This window comes from Eleutherodactylus coqui, chromosome 6 (assembly GCF_035609145.1).
Source record: "Eleutherodactylus coqui strain aEleCoq1 chromosome 6, aEleCoq1.hap1, whole genome shotgun sequence".
NCBI classification, from domain to species: domain Eukaryota; kingdom Metazoa; phylum Chordata; class Amphibia; order Anura; family Eleutherodactylidae; genus Eleutherodactylus; species Eleutherodactylus coqui.
In genome coordinates this window covers 193,834,118-193,858,614 of record NC_089842.1, presented here as the reverse complement: position 1 = coordinate 193,858,614, position 24,497 = coordinate 193,834,118, and the positions used below count along the sequence as shown (strand labels likewise).

Below are 24,497 nucleotides of genomic sequence, written 5' to 3'. Positions count from 1 at the left end.
GGGTTCCCTGATTCAACCTGATTGGTTGTTAGTGCCGAACTTGTGTGTAATATAGATATATGCTTCCTACCAAGGAAAGTTACATGACAGCGTTCCCCCACGTCCAGTCACGTGATAAATCCCCTCCTACCATGGCAGCTCACATGACGGTTCCCACCACGTCCGGTCACGTGCTACGCAACGACTATTATTGAAGGTCACATTACGTGATATTTTGCTTCACTCCTCATCCGCCCACGTGACATACCCTTACAGGAAGTGATGCTGCATATTGCGGTTCCGGCGTCGGACATGGTGATGGCGTGTACCAGGAGCCGGCTAGCTGTCATCGCACTGGTGTGGACGGTTGTTGGCTGCCTTCATATCAGTCATGCGTACAGTGCGGAGCCCTCCCTGTGGACCGTGCAGCTCTCGCCGGTGAGTGACCGCGGCCATTTCCTACTACTGCAGGGAGAGCCCGTGTGACTGCGAGTGCGGGGATTGTCCCCCTAACTATGGAGGGGCTCTGTGCTTGTGGCAGGCTGGTAACCAGAACCGCCCGGTACTGAAGGGGTTATCTCCTCACTTTCAGAAAGTCCTAACTTTTTATATATTGGTGTTTTTTCTGGCTCTGTCACTTTGTAACATCTCACACGTAATAGCATTAAGCTATGAATTACCGCAGATCAGGCACACAGGTGTGATACACGGTAATATTTCGCTTGTGTGACCCCTGACCTTTGTGTGTTATTGCAATGATAAAATTTATTTTTCTTTAATGGGGTGACCAAAAATGGATAATTATAACATGTAATTTTCACTTCTCACGGCGCTCCCTGTGCAGAATAAATGATGTTATTTTAATAGGACTTTTATGGGCATGATGATGCCAGATGTGGTGTATTTTTTTTTTTTTTTCTATTAAAAATACCGGTAAAGGGGGCTTTAAACTTTAGTTTTTATTTTGTAACGTATTAAACCTTTTTTTGCTTCTCCATAGCCCCCTATATTATGGGAGCCAATGCCCCAGCACCCGTTATTCAGTGTCATGGTGAAATATTTGAGAGGTTATTATTTAAGGGTATTTTCACAGGCCAATTATCGCTCAAGTGAATGAGATTCAGCGATAACCGTCCTGCGTAAATGCAAAGAAATAGTTTACTGGCCATTCACTTGTTATCGCTGATTACATCCGCAATGTTTTCTTTATGCTGACTGGGAAACGCTCCCCGCTTCACGTAGCATGAGAAGCCTGCGATCCAGCTGCCTGTCTAAACACTCTGCACGAACGTTAGTGACCTTAGCAGTAATGTCAGCACTAGTGCCGTCATTTAGATGACTGATGTCCTGTCTAAATGGGACATTAAAGACCCTTAAGGCCCTTTTACACGCAACGATTATCGCTCAAAGACCATCTTTTGAGTGATCGTTGCGTGTAAATTTGCGTCCATTGTGCACTTTTCATCCATCACTGACTTCAGGTCTGCATGAAATCCTACTCCCTCAGGACAATAAGATAAGAGCAGACAGACTCATGCTGTGTTCTCCATGGGCAGCGCTGATAACATTCTTTAACAGCTGTTAACAGCCACTGGAGAACAATAGCGATGTATTTAGAGAACAGACCACCTGCTGTTCTCTAAATACATGCCTATGAAGCACTAAAGGACTGATTAGTCCATTATTAGCGAATGCAAAATGATTGCTGAAAACTGTCAGTTTCTGGTGATTGTTGAGCGATCATCTGTGTGTAAGCATCCTTACTGAAGGCTATTGGTGGCAGACCTGCCACGATGTACTCTAGAAGTAACCAGAGGCACTTCAGGAAGAAAGCTGATGATAGGAGGAACCAAGTGTAACATATATGTAAATATACGTCTGGGGGTGATGGGTTCTCCCTGAGAGCGCTGGCTTGGTGTGGGGAGTATTATCTTGGTACAGAAATGCTCCCTGGTAAAAATGTGTGCCAACAGGGGATTAACAAGTACCCGCATGGCTTGCCTACATATAAGTCAATATTTGACTTTAACAGGCTTCTCCAACATGACTCAGTATGTACATATGTATCCAAGTTGTAGCTTGACTTTTAACAGGTTCCTTGCCACAGCTTATTTACCTTTTGTAATTGCTTGACAATGGATCTTTGTTGTGTTAAGACAAGAGAACAATAGGTTTTAAATGGCTTAAGATAACTTGTCACAAAGAGTTGTGAAATTACATTTTGCTACATCTGTAAGCCAAGCAATGCTTGTAGCATCAGACCGGGCCGTGGCCGTATAGCCAGCACCGCGTGTAACCCACATGACCCTTGATGCCCTGTATCACATGTTATATGATGCAAGTTGTAATTGATGACTTCCCTTATAGAACAGATCAGACAGCAAACAGTTGGCGTAATGAATACACCATTGTAAAGGTGCTTGTGTGCTGGCGGAGGCTGTTGGTTGTATTGTGGAGGGAGAATAGTCAATAATTGCTACTCCAGTTATTGCCTTTGCAATATATGTAGCTTATTATCTTTTTAACCTATTAACTCTTTCTCTTCTAGAATGACACTAAATTCATATTTGGAAAGATCCTTTTCCGTGATTCTATTATCTATATAACCTGTAAGTATTGTGTGATGCCTGTTGTCTTAAAGTGTACCTACTGTATAGTTTCCATAAATCAGTAATACAGGGGAATTTAAGAAGTTTTGTTTAGCCTCTTAATAGAGACAAAAACCTCTCTGTCCACTTATTGGTTTCCAGCACGCCTCCACGGCCTCCTTAACATTTTGCTTAAAGGGGTTGTCTGCCCGTTTTTCCACTGATGACCTATCCTCTGGTCATTGGTAGCTGATGGATGGGGTCCATCCTATCCCTCGGGACCCCGGTCCATCAGCTGTCCCTTTGCAGCGGGTTGAACATTGTATACAGCGCTCCATGTAAGTTAACATTGTGGCTTGTTGTGCATGCACTTAACATGTTTTCTAGGTATTAGATTAGCATGGAAGATCACGTCTATAACACGCATGCTTTCGTTATCCTGTGACCAGCGTCCTTGATGATGCTTATTTCCTGGAAACCTGCACGCCTGGTGCAAGCGCACTACTGCCGTATTGAAGCTGTCTTGTTCTGGCCGCTTCTCATTGTGCAGGTATTTGAGACTAACCCACTGATGGGTGGGATCTTTAAGGCTGGATTCACACAGGGCGGATTTGCCATGGAAATTATGTCCGGAATTTCACTGCGGCAAAACCGCCTGCTGCCCCTATTCCTGGGTTTAGCCAGCCATGAGGACGAGATTTATTCAAAATGGCCAACTCGTGGCGGCAAAGCTGACAGAAGCCAGCGCTGCAGTGCGGGTTCGCTGGTCGCAGCACGTCAAATTTATTTATTTATGTTTTTCCGTTGTGGCCGCGCTGCTGTCCAAAATTGCTAATAAAATCAAAGAGGCCTTAGAATGTGTGGGGTGTGTTCTTATTCCCACCCCTCCTGTTATGTTTTTGGGTCTGACTTCTTCTTTTGAGTGGTATTGGTGTGTAGCCTCATTGATGATTGTTGGCTGTTTGGGGGATACGGCATTTGTTTACCTCCTGCACAGTTGTCATCCCTACATATATACTGTTTTAGGATCTAACTATGGAGCGTTTGTTCACGTGCCGTATTTTGATGTAACAGGCTTTAGGATAGGGACTACTTAATGTGTTTACTATGTTCACACGTGTATTTTTTTAATGGTTTTAAACTTGTCTTGTTTGTGTCCATATTAATGTGTCCCAATAAAACATGACATTTTAGCTGACCAAGGTGCTTTCACATCTGTGCTGGGGATTCTTCTTTTCTGCTCCATTCGGGAGCAAAAAAGGGGAACCCCTGCGCCCAAACGGTTCCATCTCTGAGCGGAACCAAACAGCGCCGGGCGGACCCCATTGACTATAATACATACTGTCATATGTATGCAGACATGACAGAACCAGTGGGCTCTATTATACATCAGTAGGGTCCAATATGTAAAAGGTCACCGCCTGAGTTCAAGTTTTCTGCTCCTGTAATGAACAGAAAATGGAATTTTAACGCAGATGTGAACATGGACTTGACATTTATTTAATCAAAGTATTCGGGCTTGGTTATAAAATGCTGGCTCCCGCCTTATGTTTTCCCTTATCTCTTAGTTGAAGGTGGTCAGAAACCCTGCAGTAATTTTAACATCACTTGGTACCTACGTCATTGCAACTGCTACAATGAAATCTCTGGATTTAAGGTTGGTTTCCAACATTTTTTGATGCCAAGTTAATTTTTGTTTTATGAAAGGACCACTATGGGTCTCTTGAGATGAAAGTAAGAAATTACGACTGCATTCGTGTGTGTTTTATTGATTTATTTATTTTTTTTCAAATCCGGTTCTTACAAGAAGTAAAGTAAGAGTAAAGCCTGCCGCAAGCAGGAAGGACTATGTAATCTGCTTGGTTACTTTCTAAAAGAAATATTTTCTATATATTTTTGACTTTTATGGTATATCCACTCAGTCAGTGCCATTGGATTTATATAGAATTAAAAGTTACAAAGTTTTCTGATATACTGTTTGCCGGGGAAAAAATCGGACACCTAGAATGTATTGTCGTTTTGCTGCAAAACTCAGCATGCAGTTACGTCTCAGGCAGATATGATTAGAGTTGTGGCGTGATTAGATGAACGGTCTTGTCACCTGAGGCCCTAAAAGTGGTTCCCCACCCCCACACCTTGGCCTATAAAAAGGCTCTCAGAGGCTACTAGTGTGTAGTGACCTCTTCCGCTTGTTGACCACTAGATGCCACTAAGATGCAATCAATGAGATTTTACCCACCTAACAGAGTTTGAGAGGGACGCATCAATCGGGCTGTTCTCCACAAGGCAGCCGGGCTCAGGACACCCCTATTTATTTTTTTGCACTCCTCCACTTCACAATCCCTGCAGTGTCCACTGGTGAAGTCCAGGAGCAGTCTGAAAACCTGACTCTCTTTAGGCCGCTGTACGCATGCTCTCCTGTATACTTCCTGTAGTCAAATTGTGCAAGATCTTAAGATCTTCACCAACGGACACGGCGGGAGTGGAGGAGTAGTTAAAAGAAGAACAAGAAAAGTCTGCCAGAGAATTACATTAAAAGTGTGTGTGTGTGTGGTGGATAAGCCTTCGTTTAGAGCAATTGGAAGTGTTCTACATGGTTATAAAGGTCCCTTTACATGGGACTACTGTTGGGGTAGAAGCACCCACCAGCACTCTCACGGACCAGCGCTCCTGTGCCATCACGCAGGCCTGATAGCCGTGGAGTAGGAGTAGGCCAGAGATCATGAATGAATGCCTGTCCACAGGGGCAAATAGTCACTTGGTTTTCAGCTCTGCTAAAAACCAAGTGGCTCTGACAAGTGAGCGATTTGCCGCTCAGCGCCCTGTCGGCAGCCACATTCACATGGGACAATGATCGCCTGAATTCTCTGTTTCCACTGATTATTTGGGTGATAATCGCTTAGCACTATAGCTGATCTGGATTATGATTTCTCCAGCAGGCTTTGGGGTATTTTGCCGCTTCCGAATTATGTCGTGTGCACACATCGTCGACCAGAATCAGACACAAATGCTGGTCTAAAACCGGGAGAGTCTCTACAATGTGTAGAGGCTCAAGCCTTTTATTATAACACATGACAACCGCCCTTCAATGGGCGTGCAACAGATTACATCAGTAACATATAAGATTCTCATTTGTCGGATCATATAGAATCCCCCACCTCTCTGCCCACCCTCTCTCATGTCCGCCATAGTATGGACTTTGTCTTCTTTAGCATGCAGACAACCTTAAGCAGTTTCTGTGTATGTGGCAACCCATTGTTTAACTAGCTTGTGTTTGAGGAGTGGAACGGGGCTAGGTAAACCCTCAGTATTAAACACAGGATATACACGACACTATGGCCCTTTAACTCTTAGAGGCTTCTTGTGTAATTCTATGTACTTAGAGCAAATACTATGATTAGATTGTGTGTGTGTCCTTTAAACTCCTCAGAGCTGAAAGTCATTACAACAGCAAAATACATTTGGGTTATATTAATCGATAGACATTTTATACAAAATAATCATCATGTCTATCACAATCCCCCCTTAAAATGTCTATCCTCTAATTCTCTATCTAATTTTCATAGTTTTCTGCGCATGAGCCTATAACTGGAGCGCGTTGAAGGTTCGTTTTAGGGTCTTCAAGGGGGTGTAGGACTTGTCCACTCCTTCTGGGGATGCATCCAGCAAACTCATGGTGGGAGCGGCTTTTCCAGCATCAGTTTCACAGGTCTCTCTGACACAGGGGATAACACAGCAGACTAGAACAGAAAAGGTAACCATCAGTTCACATACAACAGCGACGCCCGTCTGTGCCAGGATCCTTTACCACCCGCTCATCCATGGCGAGTGCTGGTCCCAAAAGTTAGCTCTTTTTAGTTATTGCGGTCAGCTTCTTTAATGGCAACTGCGTCTTTACCCGCGGGTCACGTGTCGTCTAGGATGTAGGTACAACAAGTCTCCCCTATCATCTTACAGACACTCCCCTTTTTAGCTAAAGTCATATCTAAGGTCATTCTATTTTGAAAAAGTCATAGTCGAGGTAGGTCCTATTGGTCGACTAGTCAGGTACCCCCCTTGGCTATCCTATGATGTCAATGTATACGTGTAGATCAAAACTACCACCAGGGGTCTCTCTTCTCGCTCTAGCATAATGTTACAATACTAGTAGCGTGCACAGGTACGCACGGCGTGGGACTCCCTAATCTTCACCCACACCAATGTCCCTCCTGGAGATAGTCCTAATGGTGAACACGTCCAGGTCGCCTCACCCTTGCGTCAGGGTTTTCCCACTGCCCGTAAGTCCCTACTCCTAGGAGGGGGGGATCCCTACCTTACCTCAGAGGGAGGCCATGGATTCCCTGGGCTCATTTCCGGGCATCCATACCCTCTATCTGTACAAGTTAACACCCCACAGGGTGTGCCCTCGCCGGAACCTAAGGTCTTCTGCACTATCCCTTGGCAAATGGGAATTCCACTGACAATCCATCTTAGGAGATCGGGGCAGGCACAGTACTAGTACATTTCTCCTTTTCTTTGGTAGCGTATGTGGTTGGCATTATCGGAACTGGCTCTTCATCTTTTTTAAACAAGGGAAATATTGCTGAGTTCCCCAAAAATCTCCCTCCACCCTGCCTAATTGCCTGGCAGGTGTAGTTTCCAGGGTAGTCAGTAATACTCTCTCCGGTGCAAAACACTTAAGTAGTTAGAGTATTCCTTCTTCCATTTCTCACGGACAGTGTAATTAGCGGAAATGTTCGTGAAGAGACTAATAAACCACTCTTCAGCATCTACAGGGAGATTTAGGGGGACCATCCCCGAGTGTGGTCGGGCACTACCGCACACGCAACAGTTAGACTTGTTGCTCCTGTTAGCATTGTACCTCATCAACTCCAACCAGAGATTCTGGTCAGAGTAGCCAGTCGCTACTGTCAAGGTGTCCTCAAAAGGTAGGGTTGGCTATGATCATCATGTTCGTCAAGGTCTTTATCTTACGGCGGAGGGGGTTAATCATGGGCACGGGACTAAGTGAAGGCTTCCATTCGGCTGCATCTACCATACCCCTTATTTTAAACTTCCCTAAGGGATCTGTCCTCCCGTACCGGTATGTCCCCAGACTATAAGTCTCCCCGTCCCCCGGGCTTGGATCTCCCATGGTTAATGTAAAAACCGCATTAAAACCAAGCAACATACTAAGTTCAGCCTTCCAATACCTGCTGTCCTTATTATTCTCAAGGAGGGTTATACGACTAATTAGGGATTTCCCGCTCCTATCTTTCTTATTTAAGGCACTTCGCGGTTTATAGGACCAGTCTATTCCTGTGTTACATCCCACTAATCCCCAATAACGGCAGTCTTCTCCCCAGACGTTATCAGTGGCGCAAACATATTGTATTCCCCGGGTATATGAGTCATATAACCAGCTGGACTGACCTAAATCTGGCCTGCGGTGGGATCTTGCGCCTAGACACGGGACCACAGTACAATAGTCGAAGGAATATGCGGCTACTTGAGCATTGGACGAGTTATACTAGAAGGTAACCATACCCTCATATTCTTCCGACTAAGGATTCCAGTTGCCACCCTCCTCTCTCACTAGCCCTAACCAGAGTAATGTCTTTGGCACAACTAAGACTGGTCTCCCGGATCTGAAGCTTTCTTACAGTATGAAGCATGCACCTGGTAGGGGCCATCAAATCGGGGCTCAGGAGGGTGCTTCCTGAGGAACTTCTTGACGCACACCCAATCCCCAGGCTGCAAGATATGTGTCCCAGTGTCTGCCTCTGAGTCTGGAAGAGAACACCTGTGCATAGGCTTTGGTTAGTTCTTTAACAACGAAAATCACATACTTAGTTAACACATCAGATTGTAATTGTAACTACTGAGGATAGTAACGACCTAGCCTTGGGGCTAGCCCAAACAATCTCGTAGGGAGATAATGTATAATCCCCCCTGGGTTCATATCTAACACTGTATAAGGCTATTGGATGACAGTCTTTCCAAAGTGGCGTCATTTTTAAGTATCTTACTTTTTAGCGTGCCACTACGTCTCTCCACCTTTCCACTACTCTAAAGATGGTAGAGTATGTAAAAGGCCTGGGATACACCCAGAGCAGACATGACATGTTACATTCACCTGCGAAGTTTATACCTCTGTCTGACTCTGAATCACCTCTGGTACCCCATATTCACAGTTTACCTCGTTCATGAGCTTCTTTGCGGTTACCTACTTGTTTGCCTTGGTAACAGGGTCGGCCTCCAACCTGCAAAGACATCAACAACAACAAGCACGTATTCATACTTCCCAACAAGTGGGAGCTGAACGTAGTCAATTTGCAATCCCTGAAATGGGTAGAGTGGTCCCGGCAAGTGTGATGTGGCAAATTTACTTCTGCCCTGACTCGCCTATGGCATAGATCATGCTAAACCGGACAAATGATGCAGCAGCTACAGAGAACCCAGAAGTCACCCAACCTCTTTCAAGCGTCGTCGTCAGTGCTGCATTACTAGGTGGGTCTTTGCGTCCATCAGCTGGGCCATCATGGGATACAGGAACTGTGGTGGGCAAGTGCTGTTGACCTTCACCACACGCTGTCCTGTTTCTGCTGCTCCCATATTAGTCCATTTATTCTTTTCTTCCTTGCTGGCTTGTAACTGTAAAAGTCTTTTAGCATATCAAAGTCCAAATTTTTGTCAATGTCCAAAGTTTTTACCACTGACTCATGCTGTCAGTATCTTTCTTCTTTCTTCCACGGCTTGAGGGCCGCTGCCTTTGCTATGCTGTCAGCGAGGGTGTCGTCTCTCGCCTCTCCAGTGTAGGACTCGGTGCGAACTCTCAACTTTGTCAGGTAGAAGCAGGGCCTCCATGCGACTCTGTACCGCTGCACCATTCTCAATTGGTTGTCCTGCTAAGGTAAAAACTGTCTGGCCTTCCATATTGGGCCGTAATCATGAGCTGTGCCAAATGCATACCAGGAGTCAGTGTAAAGGGTTGCCGGTCTTACCTCTCGCCACTCTACTCGCCTCAGTGAGGGCCTTCAATTCCGCTTCTTGTACTGAGACATGCAGAGGCAGAACTCCTGCTTCTAGGACATCTTGTTGTGTGACCACTGCATATCCGATGTGGAGTCATCAATCCTCACCCTGGTACCATCTGCAAAAAGCTCAACATATGCATTATCAACAGAGGTTCTGGTAACTGTTTGCATACCTGCAGTTTCTTACTGTATTAGTACTAAATAATCATGTTGATGTTCTATTTCACATGGCTCAGAATCTTGTTATCTTCCATTTTTTTTTTTTTTTTTTCAAACCCAATAGCTGATCTACAACACCTAGATCATCTATGGCCCAGATCACCTCTGCCTCCCCCCTTTTGAACCGGAATACTCAATGGAAAAAGAATCATTGCCTTTAAAAGTAGTAAACCAAGAGGCACAAAAACAAGCACTTTGTAGGTCAAGGTGACATTGTATGCAGCGAAGTCTGAGCGAAAATCTCCTTACAAAAAAAAAAAAAGTTTTTTTTTTTTTTTTTTTTTTTTTTTTTTCAGGTTGCAGTTAGTATTATTTAACACAAGGGGGCGCCACACGATTCAAATTTTACGTCACCCAGTGTAATAGTATTTCAGGGTATGGCCAGCGTTTAGCTTTTACTCTCCTGTCGGAATATAATTATAGCTTCAGTGTAGACTGACACTAGAATATACAAAAGACTTAAAGAAAAACTAAAGAATACGGATGACTTAACATCCTACTCTGGGCAATTCAGTCCCTCTTTCTTCACATAAAAAGTAAAATTACTTCACCAAATTGCATGAAAAAGTTTGCTGGGTGACTATAGGGAAATTATTCCATCTGTAGGAGCCTTCCATAACCTCATCTGTCTGAGTATCCATTGGAGAAGCGGGCAGTGGGAAAACAGAGCCCCTGGGAACATGAGAGCGCGTCCCCTGTCATGTATTCCTGGTCTCTGCCCCCCATGCATCAACTCCAATCTTCCATACACTATAAACCAGCTTAGTCATCTACTATGTCCCAAGCTGTATCTCCACAAAGGTTTGTTTCCCTGAACTTATCACACATCCAAAGTGGCCACATCTTGGAGCGTAACAAAGTCTGGTCAAACAAAACCTTACTTCAGACAATCATGATGTTAGCACTGGATACAGTGGCATTGGGGAATATAGGCCTCCCAAATGCAGCAAAATGGCCGCCAGAGGCAGAAGGGGGCGGGGCTACAGATCTCCCAGGTGAGGCAAAATGGCCGCTGGAGGAATGGGCGGGCCAGGGGCTGCAGCACTACCAGGTGAGGCAAAATGGCCGCTGGAGGAATGGGCGGGCCAGGGGCAGCAGCACTTCCAGGTGAGGCAAAATGGCCGCTGGAGTAGGAAGGGGCGGGGCCAGATCCTGTCCCGGATGGGGAGGGGCCGGAAGTAACATCACACACCCTGAAAGTGAGCACATGGGGGGGAAGTAACTTCAGGGTGGGGGCAGGCCTCACTACATTTACTGCAGAGTCACACTATGTTGGATTGTAAACATTGCAAGCATGGCCGCCATTACAGGGAGGGGCTGTAGTCAACACAAAGGCATTACATTGTTCATAAGCAATACACATACCCCCCTACATGCTTTCCCCTCTTCAATCTCTTAACTACATTATACCTCCTCCTAGCAATCTAAAAACACCTTTCTTTCTGCTAGGCTTCCTGCTCATCTTCTGAAAACTTTCTACAACCTATCTTACCTGTCCATGACCTGACATTTCTTTCTGCAACTTTTCCTGATCCTTTCCCATCAGCAACCAAATCACAAGCTCTATGACCTTTGTCCTTGCTCACTTTGCTTAACTCTATTCTATTCGAAGTTCCTATTCATTCTATTCGAAGACACAGTAGTGTTTCTCTTGTAAAATCTGCTTTCTTAAAATCCTTCCCATATAACCTCTCTTTCCCACTCAGAATTATAATGCACATTAATTCTACAAAACACAGGGAACGACAAAGTAAACAGAAAGGGTTAATTGGAAAAAGCTTTCAGTTCACTCTTATCAGCAGCCCTCCCCCCAACAATAAACACTGCACATTCTTTCTATAGTACCAAACAGACGGGATTACTGGAGAATACCCACAACGGCTCAAGGTATATATATATATCTCATCTACCTTTTTTAACAACCCACCGTCTAGTAATCCCCAAGAGCACTTCTTGTACACGATCTAGACAGGACATTTAGCTATACACAGAGACTGACGATTATTTTCAATGACCAAAACCTCAACAATATTCTGGAGAAATCAGCCGTCACAAAGCACGGCTATACCTTTCCACATATGAGAACATAACACGCTCAATCATAAAGGTAAGTATACGTATCATAAATCTTCCTAACCTCACACTAGTTTTACCTAGGAGCACGTGTCACTGGCGTGTTCCCTCAGACTTAAACAGCCGAGTCCACCCTCCCGACACATTAACCCTCACAGAATTTATCTCTTGGTCTTGTATACACAATTTTTAACCGTCTCAGACATAACAGCATACAAAATACCCCTAGACAGGTAACATGGTGATTTTTCCGAGTGGACAGAACTAGAGTTATTACCTGTCTTTCAGTGAAGGTCCAGTCTGGATCAGGAACAGGCAGAAAAGCAGTCAGAACCCAGCTCACATCGGTAGATTTACATAAAGCAATCTTACCGTGTTCTGTAGATTTTCGGGCCCCTGAGTTCTGCGTGCCATCTGCCGATCTCTGTACGTTCCAGGCTGTGACCTCACAGATCCACTCGCCCACCCAGGGACTCCACTGATCTGGATTATGATTTCTCCAGCAGGCTTTGGGGTATTTTGCCGCTTCCGAATTATGTCGTGTGCACACATCGTCGACCAGAATCAGACACAAATGCTGGTCTAAAACCGGGAGAGTCTCTACAATGTGTAGAGGCTCAAGCCTTTTATTATAACACATGACAACCGCCCTTCAATGGGCGTGCAACAGATTACATCAGTAACATATAAGATTCTCATTTGTCGGATCATATAGAATCCCCCACCTCTCTGCCCACCCTCTCTCACGTCCGCCATAGTATGGACTTTGTCTTCTTTAGCATGCAGACAACCTTAAGCAGTTTCTGTGTATGTGGCAACCCATTGTTTAACTAGCTTGTGTTTGAGGAGTGGAAGGGGGCTAGGTAAACACTCAGTATTAAACACAGGATATACACGACACTATGGCCCTTTAACTCTTAGAGGCTTCTTGTGTAATTCTATGTACTTAGAGCAAATACTATGATTAGATTGTGTGTGTGTCCTTTAAACTCCTCAGAGCTGAAAGTCATTACAACAGCAAAATACATTTGGGTTATATTAATCGATAGACATTTTATACAAAATAATCATCATGTCTATCACATAGCTTAGCACTATATCTGTTGTGTCCACCTACTTTTATAAATGTTAATATTGAACTCTTCCCGGTTCTTTTTGTAGGAAGAGAATATGTTCAATTATCTCGGCTCCGGTCCGTCCTTTACTGTACGTAGCGGCTGGACGGGCTCCTACATCAGAAGCTCAAACCAAATTTCTCTTTGTGAAGCAAAACCGCAGGTATGAGGACCAATCATTTATCACCGTGTAAATGTACCGTAGATTTAGTATCAAAACTTCAAGTTTTAACTTGGCCACTATCCTTGTTCTGTAAGTCATATCTCCAAGACTACCGCCCTTATAGTCATGTATAGAAAATAGACTAAACAGATGTATCATCAAAAATAAAACAGATTAGAAACAAGAATGCTTTAGGGTCTAGTTTTAATTTAGTTAAAAAAATTATCTGTGATGCATTCTTTTTAGGACCGCAATGGCACTTTACTTGAAAAGTGGCCAGATGAACTTGGCATACAGGTTTATAACACTTGCATGTGTGTTTTTTTTTTTTTTTTTTTTTTTTTTTTAATTGAAAAAAAATTTCGCAAGCTAGCTCATACTCTGAGTTTTTGCTTGTAAATCAGTGCAAAAATTTAGGAGAGCCTGCTCGCAAGCCAAAAAACTCGCAAGCTGAGGCACTCATCTCGAGGTGTATATTTTTTAATGGCTTGGCATGATCTAAAATGGCAAAAGAAGTGGTAGTTTACCTCTCTCCTTGGGATAGAATGGAGCGGCCCCAGTGCAGACCCAGCTGTCGGCATAGACTGGCTGCAGCTGTCACCTGACGTCCGATCAGGCTATGGAACGAAGGGGGCAAGATATCTGCGAAAGCTTGCTTGCTGTAACATCATGTATTTTCGTTAGCCACTAAAAGGTATCATATCTACAAGATTACTTGGTTTCTCTCACTGGGAACAATCACACTTTGCTCTACTGGCTAACACTGTACCAAACCTTTTTTCCATAGCGTCCATCATGACAGCACACATGGAGGTTGCTCCGCCTGTGATCCTTGGGACAGGAAGAAGGAGTTCTTTAAAAGCCACCTCCCACCGCTTGACTCCAGTGTCTTCCTGTCCCAAACGGACACAGGAGGAGTTCTCCGTGCTGAGGATGGAGGCAGGGGGAGCTGCAAGCGCTACTCACCGGTGCGCGGGGTATCCGGCCGGGGGAGGCAGCTTCCTCGCTTCGTCCACAGATCAGCATCTTCAGTGGGGAAGGAGCGGCAGGTGTGGGGTGACTGCTCTGCGCTCCTACTTCCCGGCGGCCGGCTTCCGGGTATGAGGCGGCGCCGCGTCGTGCGCGATGACGTCGGCGGGATGACGTCAGACGTAGCGCGGGCGCTTAAAGGCGGCAAATTCAAATACAACGATCCTCTTCATGTCCTAAGGTGGCTTTTCCCTCCTGGCTGAGCAAGTATGGATAGCGCTGAAGGGGATAAGATTGTGCCAACTGTAAGTAGTCCACTTGGACAAACATGGGGGACATGTTTTGTGAGTAGTGAAATTTTTCACACCTGGTATTAGTAATGGATTCTCCTTATAGGAGGAAGCATTAAAAACTAAGCAGGAGAAAAAAAGGATCAAGAGGTGTGCGTTATGCGCAAAGAAAAGTGGACGATAACGCCAAGACACCCATATGCTCGGATTGTACTTCCAAAATAGTTAATGACGAGCAACGTAACCTATTACAGAGTTATTTTGAATTTTAAAAAGTTAAATGCTTATGTAAATAATTATACGTTTAAAATGGAAACCATACGCTCAACGGTCCCATTAATAGGTCAGGGTAACGTTATGTGTACTATAGACCTAAAAGATGAGTATTTCCACATCCCCATCCATCTTACATCTCAAAAATTCTTAAGATTTTCAGTTTATATGGATAATACTATACGACATTTTCAATTTATCTGTCTACCGTTCGGCATTTCCTCAGCCCCTAGAGTGTTCACAAAAATCATGATTGAACCAGTTAGGTTCCTGCGGGAACGCAATATTAAAATCGTCCCTTATTTAGGCGACCTTCTACTGATAGTAAGCGACGCTAAAACCATGAGGGCTCAGTTAGAAGAGGCACTACAGCTACTCAGGAAACTAGGCTGGATCATTAATTATGAGAAATCTAGTCTAGTCCCAGAAACCAAAAAGATTTTTTTAGGGATCCTCCTGGATTCAAATAAAAATCAATCTTTTCTACCCGAATCAAAAATTTCCCACATCTTGAGAGAGATTCGAAATTTCCAGAAGAAAAAAGAGGTGTCAGTAAGGGACACAATGCATATTCTGGGCCTAATGACGTCCTGTCTTCCGGCGGTTCCCTGGTTGCAGTTTCACTCCAGGAGTTTACAACAAATTGTTGACGACCTGGGATCGTTCCCAGGAATCCCTGGAAGAAAAATTCAAATTGCCACTATGGGTTAAAAAAATCCCTAGATTGGTGGCTGGCCCCATCAAACCTCAGGAAAGGAGTCCAGTGGGCACTCTCTCCGTGCGTCACTATAAATACGGACGCCAGCGGTACAGGATGGGGTGCCCAAGTGGCAGGTGACGCCTTGCAGGGATCCTGGTCTAGGTCCACCAGTACCCACTTATCCAATTATAGGGAACTAAGGGCGGTCTAGGAGGCCCTGATTAGATCAGAGGATGTATTACGAGGCAGACATGTGAAAGTATTATCAGATAACATGACTACAGTTTCCTTTCTCAGTCACCAGGGAGGTACCCGCTATCCTCGCCTGCAGTATATGACAAGCAAAATACTATCCTGGGCAGAGGTCAACACGGCATCCCTCTCGGCAGTCCATTTAAAAGGGACTCAAAATCAGGTGGCGGACTTCTTGAGCAGGAAAAAACTGGATCCGGAAAACTGGTCCCTCAACCCGGAAGTATTCCAACATCTTACAGACCAGTGGGGGCTACCACAAGTGGACCTGTTTGCCTCAAGAAAAAACACAAAATGCCGGGACTACTTCTCCCTAGATCCAGCAGACCAACCTCTAGCCCTAGATGCACTAGCCCAAGAATAGGAAACGCCCCTGGCTTATGCGTTTCCCTCCCTTACCGCTAATAGCCAGATGCCTGCAAAAAATCGCACGCAGTCACACCACGGTCATATTCATCGCCCCGGCATGGCCAAAAAGACCATGGTATCCAATGCTGAAATGGTTGGCAATACAATCTCCGATAGCGCTACCCCTCAGAGAGGATCTCCTATCCCAGGGCCCAGATTTTTTCCAGAGAATCCACTGGCTAAAACTGACAGCCTGGCTGCTGAGAGGCAGAGATTTAAAAAACAGGGGCTTTCCGACCAAGTAATTAATACTTTATTCAAGAGTCGGAAATTAACCACCTCGAAAATTTATTATAGAATTTGGGAAGTGTTCTGTACATGGTATAAACCAGAGAGCCCCAACCTAGATCGTCCGGACGTTATTAAAATTCTAGATTTTCTGCTAGCAGGGCTAGACAAGGGTCTTAGTCCCTGAACTCTGTGGGTTCAGACAGCAGCTCTTAGTGCCCTGTTTGATGCTAAACTTTCAGAAAACAAATGGATTAAAAGATTCCTGAAGGGGGGCAATAGATTAAAACCCTTCGTGAGGGGGCCATCACCCTCATGGGATCTTAATATAGTTCTGGAGGGCCTCTGCGACCCGCCATTCGAGCCCATTAACCAGATTACGGTGAGAAATCTATCCATAAAAGTCGCCTTTCTGATCGCCATCACACGGCTTGAAGAATTGGCGAGTTACAAGCCTTGTCTAGTAGAGAGCCCTACTTAAGGGTCTTAGATGACCGGGTAATATTCCAACACCCCCCTGACTTTTTACCAAAAGTCGTGTCCCATTTCCATCTAAATCAAGAAATAACACTGCCATCATTCTGTCAAAATTTTAGTAACGCGAAAGAAGAACGTCTTCATAACCTAGACGTCCGTAGAGTAGTAAAAACCTACCTAGAGGTTACTCAAACTTTTCGAAAGTCAGAAAATTTTTTTCTACAGTGCCAAGGGGCCAATAGGGGTAGACCAGCGTCAAAAGACACTATAGCGAGATGGATCAGGCTAGCAATCCAGGAGACCTACAAGACCAGAGGTTTGGCAGCTCCGGAGGGGACAAGGGCCCACTCCACCAGGGCTCTCGCCACCTCCTGGGCGGAATGCAGGGGAGCCTCAATAGATCAGATCTGCAAGGCAGCGACATGGTCTAGTATAAATACATTCGCAAGACATTATAGACTAGATCTCCACTCAAACACAGAGTTGGCCTTTGGACGGAAAGTACTCCAGGCAGTTGCCCCCCCCTAAAGAAAGGTCTTATGATTTGGTATACCTCCATGTGTGCTGTCATGATGGACGCTATGGAAAGACAAGAATTATTCTTACCGTTAATTCCTTTTCCATGAGTCCATCATGACAGCACATGCTTTCCCACCCTTGATTGATGTATATGTCTGTACATACGATTAATGTCTTTCAGTGCTAATAAAAAAACTGTTGGACCTCGTATCCGTTGTGATAATTTGGAAGTCACTGGAGTCAAGCGGTGGGAGGTGGCTTTTAAAGAACTCCTTCTTCCTGTCCCAAGGATCACAGGCGGAGCAACCTCCATGTGCGCTGTCATGATGGACTCATGGAAAAGGAATTAACGGTAAGAATAATTCTTGTCTTTTCCTTTTAGTGAAATAACCAGGCTCATTTCTCTTGTTGCAGGTACAGTGTAAGGATGTTCAGCCAGTGGTGGTAGATGACAGTACACCTGAGGTATGATACTTTTGCTCTGTTAATAAGTGTGTTTATATGTAGATCTCCTATCATTGTCATTGTTTTAGACACATATGTTTGTACTTATAAGTATATGTTTTGCACGCACGCATGCATGATGCATGCTAGGTGGAGGCAGTGAAAGTCAATGGATTTTCATTCTTAATCTCACACCTGCGTGTGGGCACTGCGTATTGATAAGCAAAAGAAATAAATTGCAGCATGCTCTATTTCTCTGCATATCATACACAATACATTGCATACCGGCAGCATTTCCTTACGCATCCCCGTCTTGAACAGAGTGGGGTATTTAAGAAATTTTTTTTTTTAAATCTCACACTGCGCATGTCCGTAACGTGTGATTCGTGTGCATGCACAGTGCCATACTTGGCCCATATGCGGTCGCTGTTCCTGTGACTGAGTTATCAGTTATTTTTATTGTACTTTATATTTTCTGTAACATTTTGTACAGTATATGCAAGTAGCATTAGTTTGGCATGCAGCACTCCAGGGAGGGTAATAAGACCCCATATGCTAGCGCAGTTTCTATCATTAAGCATTTGGTATATAAATTATTTTTTTAACCATTTAATTCCTATTTTGGTATTTGGTAACCAAGGCATGTGTATACCTACCACTGTCACTTGTGCAGTGCACCATTCTTGTTTTTATATCCATTTGTAAGGGCTTTGTAGGGTCCTTCAGGAGGCTCTAGCACTGGGCCTCCCTTTGTAGGGCAATGAGTCCTTTTATCAGGGTCCTGCGTTAGATTCTCATCCCATTCTAACCTTTCTACCACACGCCTTATACCCCCCAATCTCTTCCCTTACTTAAAGGGGTTGTCCCGAGGCAGCAAGTGGGTCTATACACTTCTGTATGGCCATAATAATGCACTTTGTAATATACATTGTGCATTAATTATGAGCCATACAGAAGTTATAAAAAGTTTTATACTTACCTGCTCCGTTGCTGGCGTCCTCGTCTCCATGGTGCCGACTAATTTTCGGCCTCCGATGGCCAAATTAGCCGCGCTTGCGCAGTCCGGGTCTTCTGTAGTCTTCTATGGAGCTTCTCGTGCCAGAGAGCGGCTCCGTGTAGCTCCGCCCCGTCACGTGCCGATTCCAGCCAATCAGGAGGCTGGAATCGGCAGTGGACCGCACAGAAGAGCTGCGGTCCACGAAGACAGAGGATCCCGGCGGCCATCTTCAGCGGTAAGTATTGAAGTCACCGGAGCGCGGGGATTAAGGTAAGCGCTCCGGTAAGCTTCCTTTACTTCCCTGCTTCGGGGTTGTCTCGCGCCGAACGGGGGGGGGGGGGGTTTAAAAAAAAAAACCCCCGTTTCGGCGCGGGACATCTCCTTTAATTTTGATAATGGAAGTAATCAATTAATTGATCCTTGTAGTGGGACCTGTGCTCCTAGCGCCATGCAGATTGATTGGCATTCACCAGAGTGGACAAGTCTGCCGCTGCCTCTCCATTCTTTTTAGAGATGAGAGCAAGTACATGCTAAGCACATGTTAGGCATGGTGAATGTTATGCTGCTTTCAACATTATCCAGCGCATCTTGGGAGGCATATGCTTTGAGTGTTGTGCAAACCTGCACATGATGGTACACCGACTGCTGTAGGGTAGTGGGATTCAATCCTCAGAGCCAGTGTCAGCCTATGCTGTGGTCCAGTGGGCCCTGGGTTCCTCCTGGTGCAGGACAATGCCCAGCCTCATGCGGCCTGGATGACAAAAGCATCAATATCATTGACTGGCCCAGACCTAAATTCAGTTTAGCTCTGGGGCATTCTGTATCCATGCATCTTGGGCTGCGAAGTAGCGCCACAAACTGCCCAGCACGTCACTGATGCCCTGATCCAGGTCTGGGAGGAATTCTTCCTTTCCAGGACGCCATCCTCTGTCTTATTAGGAGCATGCCCAGACATTGTCGGGAGTACATCTAGCACATGGGGCCTTACACACTAATGTGTCACATTTAGGAGTTCCCGTGATGAAATTCATGCAAATTATGTGGGTGATTTGTAATCCAGCTATCAATTGACTGATTTTTGACCCCTATTTATAAAATTTTCTAAACAAATTGCACAATTTATACCGTAAAGATTTTCAATTAAAATCCATTTAGATCCAATATGTGATTAAATGTTCATATATATTTATATTTTTAGGTGTTTATGTGTATGCTATGCTTGTATATAGAATATATAACTGTTGCGTTCTTTTTCCTAGAAGAAAGCTACTGTAGCCACGATTAATGCTACAACATGTCCTGGTGAAGAGGCAAGTATTTAGAAAGGGGTGTGTAAATCAAGCAGCTTTGTTCTCACCTGTTTTGATCCCTACATTTTCAAGCAGTATTTTTGCCATGAGTGCCTACACATGTCCTATCAGTAGCGTATGGACAGAAGTGGTGGAAGAGCTTTGTGATGAGTTTACATTTTAACTTGCGAAGATGAGCTGAGCTGTCATCAGTTTGAGTCCCATAAAAATGAATGAGCAATGTATACCCTGGTCTTGCAATTATTGCACTTGCACCCTATAAAGAAGCATTAGGAACTACCACATGTTGGATAGGGCTGTAAAGTTTTAGCCTAAAATTTAAATCACTCCCTTGAAAACACATTTTTCCATCCCTGTCCCCTCTCCTTACTTCCTGTCGCACTTTGGAGATCTGCTATATATATTGCTTCCCTGCAGCTTAGCCTCCTGTCTGATGTCTATCAGGCACCATCTTGATGTTAGTTTCACTTTCACATCAATCTCATAATGCAAAGCCATTAGCTAATGATGTCCTGATACCATTTCTGCCTGCTGGGTTGATAGCGTGGAGTGGATTCTGAAGCCAATTACGGCTATGGCGGCTACCAGCCATCTATGACGACAGTCATTCAAGCTGATTAGCACTACTATGTATTTCTGCCTATCAGGTCTGGCCTTTGAACTGTCCTAATAATATACCGGCAGAAATACCATGTGTTGCAATACTGAAGTATTGCTGTATATGATATAAGTGGTCAAATGAGGACTTAAAACAATTTTTTTAAATCATAAAAAATAAGCTACTAGAGGAAAAAAAACTTCCCATATTCATGATTTAAAAAAATCCCAAACATATTTGGTATCGCCATATCTTAAGTCTGATCTATCAAAATAACGCATACTTACATGGTGAATTTCGGCAGAACCCCCCCCCCACACACACACACACACAGAATGCAAGAATTGCACTATCTTGCTCACCTGTGTCCAAGAAAGCTATAATAAAAATAAAGAAATCAGTCATATGTAACCCCAAACTGTACCAATAGAAACCACAGGTTGTCCCACAAAAATAGAGCCTTCACACAACCTGTTTTATTGTACAGGTTACAATGTGTTGCAAATAGTTACAGATGTGCTGATACCAAATACATGGCTTTTTTTTATGTCTCTTAGGGGACTTGAACCTGCAGTCTTATGATTAAACCAATAAATTACAGTACTTCTGTACTGCTCTGTATGTGATTTGTCTTGGCAGCACTTGCCATGTTTATTTCATGGCGGAGGCCTCATAACGTCGCATGTGGAGCTTCTTTCCTCTTTTAACTCCAAAGATGCCACAATCAATTTTCGCTGTTGCAACTGAAGGCTAGCAGTCAGCGGCTGAGACTGCACCATCCATATGACGTAAATGTACAGCATTCTGTACATCCCTTTCCTACCCATGATGTACAAATATGTCCTAGGGAAGAAAGGGGTTAGCAAGGAATACCAGCACTTATTGAACAGGCTTGTCAAAAGTGATGACCGTTCTTCTTTAAGTATATATAGTTAGCCATCTAAAGTGCCGCTTTTTTTCTCCTCTGGGGTCATGCTTTATGACAGATGCTTCATTTTGAAAGTTTGCAGACCGATTCTACTTTTCTTGATTAGGTGCGAAATGCAGCAGCGAAGACGTGGCAAGATGGGCCATACCTCTTTATTGTACAAGTAAACTTTTCAACACCTGTGACTCAGGACCCGGGTTCCAAAAAGAATGAAGTGCCTGCAGGATCTACTGAACCTACCATTTCCACTGACCTGCCTTTAACCAGTAAGAGTGCATTTGTTTACACGCTGTAGATAAAAAAACAAAATGTATATTACCCTTTTAACAGCTACCGCATTGTGTTTTTACGGCAGCTGTTCAGGGTGGTACTTCTGATTTGCTGTCTTTGCACGGCGGTGCTTCAGAAAAAGTAAGCAGCACGGTGCACACTGCAGTATCAAGGCGTTTACTAGCAATTAAGGCACTGGGCAGTGATCTCCAATTGTTCTTTCCCCTAAGATGCCTTGTTAATTGCTGACTGTGGCATCTAACCTTTTTGGGACACGTTCACACCCACTCCATGGTGTGATCATATGGTGCCAATGGTTGCTAGTTGGCCGCATGCCGAATAAGCCGGAGTCGGGCTGGTAGGCCTAGTTGTCATTGAGGAAAATGACAGAGCTGATAGATTGCATTATAGCGTATTATCTAAGTGGTCAAACAATCACCTGTTGAAGACCTTTTGTGGGACAAATACAGTGTAAAAATAAATAAATAAAATGTTTTCTCGGATATAAAATCACACTGAGAAATAAAATTGCCCTTTTCCACCAAGTTAAAATATATTATGGCAGTAGTGTTAGCAAAATGTTGCACTGCATGTATGTTCTTGCTGTTCCACATTGAAGGTCAATACAAGAAGCTCGGAGAATCATTGACACGCCACACAGCCTTTGTGTTAATCGCAAATGATTCCGTTTAATTCTCAGTCAGAAAATAAATAGTCCTTCGAAGACAAATACATTGAAGTCAGGTGACCAAGATTCACATGATTTAACATATGTATAACTTGTTACGCCTTTTTAGCTCATGTGGTGACGTCTGTCTTCTGGTCACTTGGTCGGGCTGTCTGAGATCATTAATTGGTAATCTATAAGTACTCCTAAGCTTAGTCAAGGTCTAAATGTATAGAAGATCAAATAAAGTAAAACTGATAATAGAACTTTTTTTTAATTTGCTAATACATTTCTAAGACAAAGTCCGTATTTACCAAGCTGTCTGGCTGCACAACGGAGTGAGCAAAAGGTCAATCACAGATCCTTCTTCTGTAGGCCTTGCAATCGTCTGTACAAAAATATCTGAATATATGTCAAAAGCAGTCGAAATTGCAGGTAAACAAGATTGTGTGCAACAGACACTACGGTTTCTCTCACATGGTAACCTTGGGGTTACTTGCTTACAGGATCGCCATCTTTTCCATTCAGGACAGTTGGCACCATGTGCATACAGCCTCAGGAAACTCGGATATCTTTAAACTCTGGCTTCCACCAGCTTTATTTTCACATCACAACAAATACTTGTGGTACAATTGTTTTCAGGTTTTACAACCCACAGGGTCTCCGTCATTATTCCCTCTAGAGGGTGTCCTCCTCTGTCTAGTTCCTGATACTGCCTCTGCTGACCCTCTCTCTGGTTGGCAGCCAGCTTCCCCCTGAGTGTGGCAGGAACTGAGCCTTTTATCTTCCTTCCTTTCACACCCACAGGTGTTATCTCTCATTTCGGGTTCAAGAATGCCTGTCTACATCCCCATACAGGCCATTCTGTGTACTGCCCTTCTACATATCTGCCTTCCCCCACATCCCTCAATAAAGGCCATAGGCCTTATTACATCTTTTGCCGTTTTAGGGCCAAAATTCAAGTCTTGGGCCTCATGTCCATGGGCAAAAGAAGAATTAAAATCCGCAGCGGATTTGAACTCTTTTCCCGCACGCGGATCCGCATCCCATAGGAATGTATTGACCACCAGCGGGTAGATAAATACCTGCGGATGGTCAATAAAAGTGATTTAAAAAAAAAAAGAGCATGAAAAAATCTGGACCATGCTCCATTTTCATGGTCTTCTGCACACGCCAGAGCGGCCCCTTCAGCGCAAGCGCATCTAATCCAGGGAGAAGGCAGCTTTGGTCGGCGCCATGGAGACGGGGACGCCAGTACCGGAGGGAGTAAATGTATAACTTCTGTATGGCCAATATTTAATGCATGATGTATATTACAAAGTGCATTAATACGGCCATACAGAAGTGCTTAACCCCACTTGCTATCGCGGGACAACCCCTTTAAGAAGCTTCCATTTTTGCCTTTTTTCTTTGGCTTCTTGTACTTCACTTGATTGCTCATCCTCCATCTGTTGCTCAGCCTTTTTAATGTCTTTACTATTGTTGTTGGTGATTTTCTTCCCTCAAGACTTTCCCAGTATTCACAAACTATTCACCTGTAGCACCCAGGTCACCTTCTAAGCATAATTTGGCATACTTCACTGTTTGTACCTCCATATTTATTTATTTATTTATTTATTTTTTAAGATTCTCCAACAAAATCTTTTTATTTTACTTGCTGTCTGAACTGGGTCCTAGACCTCCCTAGTCTACAAACCTAACTTTTAGCACCATGACTATTCGATACCCAGAGTTTCATCTTTGTTCTTAACTTCTTGACTAACCTTTGAAACGCAGCCTTTTCCTGTGATGCCTCTTTTGGGGTCAAGTTTAGCCCTTCAGTCTCACAATCCCTTTATTCAGCTCACTCTCATTCAGTGGCATATGTTGCAGACCTGACTTTCTCTTCAGTAAGCCCCTGTTCACACAGCTTCTGTTTCTTCTCCAGTTTGGACACAATCTAAAGTTCGTCACCAAGCTCCACAGTAACATTTTCTAATTCCTGCTAGGGACCAATATTACTGGGGCCACTGAG

At 44.1% G+C, this 24,497-nt stretch overlaps 2 protein-coding genes across 4 annotated transcripts in view; one reads left to right on the top strand and one right to left on the bottom strand.

Moving 5' to 3' along the window:
- Positions 1-166, bottom strand: part of GANC (glucosidase alpha, neutral C) — a 104,505-nt gene extending 104,339 nt beyond the window's left edge. The window contains exon 1 of the mRNA XM_066608546.1: positions 131-166. The gene's annotated coding sequence lies outside the window, so the exon portion shown is untranslated. The remainder of the gene's footprint in view (positions 1-130) is intronic.
- A 38-nt stretch (positions 167-204) lies between these two features.
- TMEM87A (transmembrane protein 87A) overlaps positions 205-24,497 on the top strand; it is a 72,434-nt gene continuing 48,141 nt past the window's right edge. The window contains exons 1-7 of one of the 3 annotated variants that reach the window (XM_066608550.1): positions 205-417; positions 2,528-2,588; positions 4,136-4,224; positions 13,037-13,153; positions 17,684-17,734; positions 19,973-20,020; positions 21,653-21,812. In XM_066608550.1, the coding sequence (XP_066464647.1) occupies positions 262-417; positions 2,528-2,588; positions 4,136-4,224; positions 13,037-13,153; positions 17,684-17,734; positions 19,973-20,020; positions 21,653-21,812 (682 nt within the window). In that variant the 5' untranslated portion in view covers positions 205-261. Of the gene's footprint in view, positions 418-2,527; positions 2,589-4,135; positions 4,225-13,036; positions 13,154-17,683; positions 17,735-19,969; positions 20,021-21,652; positions 21,813-24,497 lie in introns of all 3 variants that reach the window. The other 2 variants (XM_066608549.1, XM_066608548.1) reach the window with 2 other exon arrangements.